The following is a 7,313-nucleotide window of genomic DNA, read 5'->3' on the forward strand; positions in this document are numbered from 1 at the left end:
GCTTTTGTATATAAAGCTATTTAGTTAATTAATAAAGCTACTTTAGAATATATTAAGAATAAAAAGTATTAAAATACTAGTATATTTACTAAATTAAATATTATTAAGGTATTTAAGTATATAAAAACTATTTCGGAATCTAAAGAATTAGAGTTTAAGCTACTATTAGCTAATAATCTTAAAGCTAAATAGTATATTTTTAATACTTCCGGAATTTTAATTAAGGGAACTTATAATAATAAGCCTTTTCCTGCTTTCCGAAATAAGTTTGGAAAATAGGCTCCTATTATAATTTTAGCTTTAACTTAATCGGATCTAGCTAAGAAAAATAGAGCTAATTTAATAAAGCCTAGTAAGAAAGTTACTAGTAAAGCTAGTAGAACTAGTAAAACTAGTAAAACTAGTATAACTAGATAAGAAAAACCTAGTAAGAATAGAGAATAAGCTAAGCCTAAAACTTCTAATAAATAATAGAAATCTAAGTATTAAACTAAATATAAGGTTAGTAAAATAAAGGAAAATAAAAAGAAATCCTCTATTTTAAAGGGAAAGATATTATCTAGAAAGACTTCTTTAATTATATCTAGAACTAAAAAGCAGAAGACTAAGAATATTAAGTCTAGAGAACTTAATAATAGTATTAAGTATATTTATAAAATACTAGCTAAATAGAAATTAATACTTGCTTAGTAAGATAAATATATTTTTAAGGAAGTATATAATAGTATTTTGGGATCTATTTATAAGCAAGAATACTATAGAATTAATAATAGATTCCTTAAAGCTTCCTATATAGGATATATTTAGTAACTTACTAATACTTTCTTTATTAATATATAAGATATTAAAAATATTCTAAAGCTAGTTACTAAGATTTATAAAATTACTAAAAATAAGAAATATATTTCTATTATTTAAATAAATAAGGAAATATGAGATTTCTTTTTTAAGATATAAGAAATTAAATAATATAAATATAAATATTATATTTCTAATTAATTTTATTCTAATTTATAGCTTTAATTTAATATTATAATTCCTGTTTCTAAATCTAGTATTACTAATCTAGATATAAATAGCTATATTTATAAGAAAAATTACCTAAAATAAATTAAAAAGCTTAGTATTTAAGAACTTTTAATAATAAAAATAGAAATATTATAGTTCTATTTCTAAAAAGATAATATATTAATATATAAAGATCTTAATAATAACTATTTTACTTTAGCTTCTTAATTCTTAATAATAGATTTATTAATATAATTCGGGTTTTATAAAATATTAAATAAGTATTTTATTTACCTAATTATTTATTCTTAGCTAGTCTAATATTTTATTTCTAGAAATATTAATTATAATTAGTATAAAGGTAATACTAAAAATCTAGCTATTACTAAAGCTTTAAATAGCGAATTTTATCTTAGTAAAAAGTATTAGAATATTAGCTATATTTTCCTTATAGACTATAAAAAAACTATTACCTTTAATAAGAAGTTCTTTAAAAACATTAATTATTTCTTTATTTCTAATAAATTTAAGCCAGAAATAGCTAAAAAATTAAGTAAGTATTTACTAAAAGTAATAAGAGAAAAGATTCCGAATATAATCTATATAACTAGATAAATAAATACCTTTAGCTAAGTAATCTATAAGTCTGGAATTATGGGAAAGTATTAATTCTCGGATAATATATAAGTTAAAGGATAGCTTAATAATAATTTATTACTTAATAGGCCTTTTATTATAGTTTTAATAAGTTTAATTACTATTAAGAATAAAATATACGAAAATAAAGTCTCTTATAAGATTATTAAAGCCTCTTATCTAGAGCTTTTTCCTCTTATTAAAGATTAATTTAAGAATATAGTAGATAATATGAAATTTAAAGAAGCTATTTATTTAAAATATATTAGTATAATTTATAATATAATTCGCTATAATAAGCCTCCTTAATATCCTATAGTAAAGGCGGAAATTAAGTAATAATTAAAGATAAATACTAATTAATATAAAGAACTATATTGGATTTAGTATAAGAATATAACTTAGTGGGTTTGAATTACTTTTAAGTAAGTTCGGGAATACGAAATGAGATTATTTAAGAATAATAAGTCTTATTTTAGGTATATAAAAAAGAAATTAGATTAATTAATAAAGGAAAATCCTAAATATTTTATTATTTCGGACTTTAAATAGGAATTTTCTATTATTTTTAGTACTTAGAGAACAAGTATAAATAAATAGGGAATCGGATATAATATAGCAGGCTATACTTATTAAAAATTATATTATTTTAGTGGTTTTAAGATTTAGGTTATATAATAAAGGCTATAGCCTTTTATATATAACTTGCAGAAATTATATAAGAAAGCTAGTTTTTCTATAGACTTAGAGAATAATTCTTTATAAGTATTTAATTAATTAAGCTTTTATATATTATATATTATTTATGCTTTACTATTTATGCTTTTAATTTATTATTTTACTATTAAGTTATATTTTATATTCTAGTATACTTTATATAGGTTTTTGTCTTATTATAGTTTCTCTTCTATAATATTCTCAAAAAACGTACTAATACTAATTAAATATTAAAGTAAAGAGAGAAGTAAATACCGAGTAAGAAAGATTATAATTAGATAGAAATTAATTTAAATAATAAACTATTCCTATAACTAGTAAATACCGAAAATACTAAGGCTAATATCTATTATATTAGATAGAAATAAATAAAGTATACTTATAAAACTTGAATCTTAGTAATTTAATTAGGTTAGGCTAACTCGAGACAGGTTTTATAAATATTATAAATTCGGGAATTAGTATATTACTTTTCTTAAATAGAATTATAGTAAGGAAAGAATAATATTCTTTCTTTACTAGGTTTATATAAACTATCTAGAGAAGAAGTAAAAAAAAGAAGAAATAAGGTTACTTTATATATACTAATAGGATTTCAAAATACTTTACTACTAACTAAATAGTAATTATATAGATATAAATAATAGATATAAGGTTATTAAGGTATAGTAATTTTCTTCTAATATTCTTATATTATATACTAATCTATAATTAAAGTATATTAATAATATACTTAAGATCAAATTTGAGCTAAATACTATTTCTAAATCCAAGCCTATAGCTAGCCCGAATAACCTGCTTCTTATATTTATCTAGTACTAGGCCTGTAATAAATCTGTTTTTCTTACTAAAAATAACTATTATAATATTATTACTATTATACTATTTCAAGCCTATATAAGTAATTAACTAGCGGAATTTATTTACTTATTAAAAGGCAAAGCTAGTAAAAACTCTTTTAGTAAAAAAGAAGAAACTAATAAGAAAATATATTTTTAGAAAATAGTATATTATAATTATAATAATAATAATAATACTAATATTAATAATAAGCCCAAGTATACTAATAATAGTAATACTAGAGATAATTCTAGATCTAATAATAATATTTTCTTTAATTCTAAAGATAATAAAAGTAATAATAATACTACTAATAAAAATATAAATAGATATAGCTACTCGAATAGCGGTTATAGTAATAATATAATAGATATTACTATAATAAAGGATATAGACAAGTACTATATAACCGAGTTTAATAAGTATAGGTAGCCTCTATAGTAGATCTCGGATTCTGCTAAGCCTAGCGAGTTTAAGGAAATAAAACAGAAGTATAAAATACTCTATTATAAGAATATCTATTTCTGGATTATATAGAACCCGAAGCAAGAAGAGAAAGACTTTCTAGTAATAGAGATCTACTTATAAAACTATAAAGAAATAGATAATAAGCCTAAATTATATATTATTCTTATAAGATATCTCGAACCTTAGCTAACTTATTTCCTATAATATAATCTTTCTTTTTAGGAAAAATCTCTTACTTATTCTCTATTTAATCTTTTATGTCTTAACCCGTATAATCCGGGATAATATAATTCTTATTAATAGTTATGTCTCTCGAGTTCTTTTTTACTACTAATCTAGGAAGTCAGAATATAAAGGTAATAAAGGTCTATTAGAAGCCGGAATAGCTTAAGCGGCCCGTTTTTCGGAGGTCGGTCTGAACTATAAATAGCTAGGTAAAGTTAAAAACCAAACTCATATCCTATTTAAAGTATATCTTTTATCTGAATTGTCTGGGGCAAGATGCGGGCTTTAAAAACAGGCTAATAAGCTATTATTTCCGTCGAGATTATACTAATATAATTAATAGTATGTATCCTAATTATATTATTAATTTTCTCGAGGCTAATAGCTATTTTAGGTAAGGCCTTAGATATAATATATAATTAAGTTATAAGATATAATTCCTTTACGAGAGTTTTTAATAAGGTATATAATAATTAGTTAGTTAGATTTAATATATAAGACACTTATCTCGAAAGTAATATTACTAATAATAGCCTAACCCGGGCCTTTATTTATATAAGTATTTAATATAACCCTAGTACTTTAAAAGAAGTTTCCTGAGAGGTAATAGAGCAACTTCTTGCCGCGGATCTAGAAATTACTGCCCTTGAGTAATAATTTAAAGAGTTATATACCCGGATTAAGTAGGACTATAAGTTTGTTAATTAAATACCTAAGGAAATTAGGGAGGTATATAAGAAACTCGGCTAGTAGTTTAAGGCTATAATAAAGAGCCTGGAAGATAAGCTCGAGGCCAAATATAGGAAGAATTATTTTTTCTATATCTATAATAAGATAATAAAGAAGTAATTAAACCGGCCACTAAACAAGCCCGTAATAGAGAAGGAAGCCGAGCCTATTATTAAGTATTAGCTTAAAGAACGGATATAATTATAGCTAGTTCTTTATAATCTCTCTAAAGACTTGAGCTCTTAAGCTATTATTATATGAAAGGTTAATGCTATTAATCTCTAGATTATACTTGCCTTATAAAGAGAGCTTATAACTCGCTAGTAGCGATTAACCCTAGCCTATAAGAATTCTCTTAAGGAAGAATCTCCCGCTCTCGCTCTTGCTCTCGATTCCTTCTTACTAGCTAGTAAGTTTCTCCTTATTATAGAAAAGACCTAGTATATATTTTGTATTAGTAATAAGGCGCTCTTATATAAGTAGTAAATATATAGATTTCGCCGGATTTCGTATTTATGAGACTATATTAAAAATATTTACTTATATGGGGTACTAGTAAAATAGCGGATTATCTGCTATTACCTTCTCTATAAGGGTGAGAGGCTACTACTTAAAGGCATATAGCACTTCAAGAATCACGTGGTAATAGCCTATAAGGTCGGCCTTTAACTCTTATCTAAAGTTTTCCCTTATTAATTTCTTTTATCTTATAACTTCCCTTTAGGGTATATACTATTAGGAGTTATTAAGATTTTAATTCAGCCAAAGATATATTTGTAATATTTGGTTAGGCTAGAATCACGTAAGCACGTAATAATTAATATTTAATATGGATTAAACCTCTATAACTAAGATTCTAATTTACTATATGAATTTCTGTATATTACTCTTGAGTAGAATCTATAAGCAAAGCCCCGCCTAATGAGACTAGCTCGGGCACAAGATCTATCTAATAATTCTGCGGCACAAGTAGCGTCTCTAGAGTTAGGGCAATACTCGGATTAACGGGTCGCCTTTATAGGAGTTCAATTTGGCTCCCCTATATTATTTAGAGGCTGTACTCTAATCTCTCGAACTAATAGTTCAGGATATTACTATATAAAAATAAAGCATACTATATACTAGCTATATTATGGTATTATGAGTTATCTATAAAGCAAAATTATAATTCTTTCTATTAATCCTTTTTAACTTTTATACTCTATATTTAGTTATATCATATCTTTATACCTAGATTACTTACTTTCCTATAATAAAGTTATTTAATGGTTCTTATTTAAATGTCGTAATTAAAGCTCGGTATTAATATTATATAGAAGCAGATTAGTTAGGAGCGGATATAATTATTACTATAGCGAGATTAGCTTAATCTTTCATTCTTACTTAGGGTCCTACTTACTATTTCTTCTATTAATTATAGCTAATTTCTTTTGGAATAATAAGTAGTATATTGTCCGTTATAATAAATAAGTAATATAATATATATACCGGGAAACTTTCTATACTCATATACTTTCGTAATTATAGTCCGTTTCTTCCTTCGAGCAGCCTCGCTTTAATTTCTTTGGCTTTTATTATACATAATTATATATAGGAACCTAAGCTTTCCAAGTAAGATTAAGGAAGATTAATGCAATTTATAAGAGGGAAATGGTCCTGGTATACTATCAGAATCGCAATAGCTCCACCAGGATAACTACGAACAAGCGAGGAGGCCATCCCCCTCTTGTTCTTGAGGGTAACTATCTCGGTAATCCCACCCTATATCCCCCACCTAAAAGGGAGTATTGCTTTAGATAGTACGTGACCACCCCTCAGTGGTCTATACATCCAGATAATAAGGGCCTTTATTGCCTTAAGCGAGTAATATTCACATTCCTTATACTACCCACTTGTTTGCACCAATCACTTCCTAGTACCACTAGGTTTATAGTACCAAAATATTATTTATACTAATAATTTCATAGTACTACTAGGTTTATAGTACCACCAACTTGTTTGCACCAACCACTTCCTAGTACCACTAGGTTTATAGTACCGCCAACTTGTTTGTACCAATCACTTCCTAGTATTACTAGGTTTATGGTACCAAAAAGTTATTTGTACCAAAAGTCTTATAGTACCAGTAGTTTCTTAGTACTAATAAAACCTTTGTACTAATATTTTAATAGTACTAACGGCCTCGTGATATTAATGGTTTCTTTGTGCTAGTAAATTATTTGTACTAGTAATTTAATGTTTCACGGGACCACGCTCGAAGACAGCCATACACACCCAGCAGATGTGCGCCTTGTAGCCTGCGCAAGTCATATGATCCGCGTCGTGCATTTAGGACAATCTCTAATCTTAAGTTCTCTCTTCAGCTTCGGTAAGTGCCTCTTATCCACCTGATGCAATGTCTTTGTATTTTGCATATGTGTAATCACCGTATCGCAAATGGCAAGGGGTGCAGAGCGGCTCAAAACACTTTGGACACATGTATACTGGAGGCCTCGAGCTTGAGGTTAGAAGCCAGCTTGGGGGTATGCGGAGATGTAACCGAGGATGAGATGGGAGAAGCCTGTCATGTGAGCTTATAGCACGTTTGGGTGGGCGTGCAATCTGTACTGGAGGACGCCGAAGGCTCAGTCAATGAGTCGACTCTGCCATCTCAAGGCGCACTGGTCGTCTTCCAAGGACCTTGGCTCAAT

General features: G+C 26.5%; 1 protein-coding gene across 1 annotated transcript; it reads left to right on the forward strand.

Moving 5' to 3' along the window:
• Positions 1-4,118: 4,118 nt before the first annotated feature.
• K444DRAFT_528894 (uncharacterized protein) lies at positions 4,119-4,292 on the forward strand (the record flags this gene model as incomplete). The annotated part of the gene is made up of 1 exon (XM_024874762.1): positions 4,119-4,292. A coding segment is annotated over one exon (174 nt), but the record flags the coding sequence as incomplete, so codon positions are not given.
• Between the last annotated feature and the right edge of the window lie 3,021 nt (positions 4,293-7,313).

The sequence above is a fragment of the Hyaloscypha bicolor genome, assembly GCF_002865645.1.
Source record: "Hyaloscypha bicolor E unplaced genomic scaffold K444scaffold_61, whole genome shotgun sequence".
Classification (NCBI taxonomy): domain Eukaryota; kingdom Fungi; phylum Ascomycota; class Leotiomycetes; order Helotiales; family Hyaloscyphaceae; genus Hyaloscypha; species Hyaloscypha bicolor.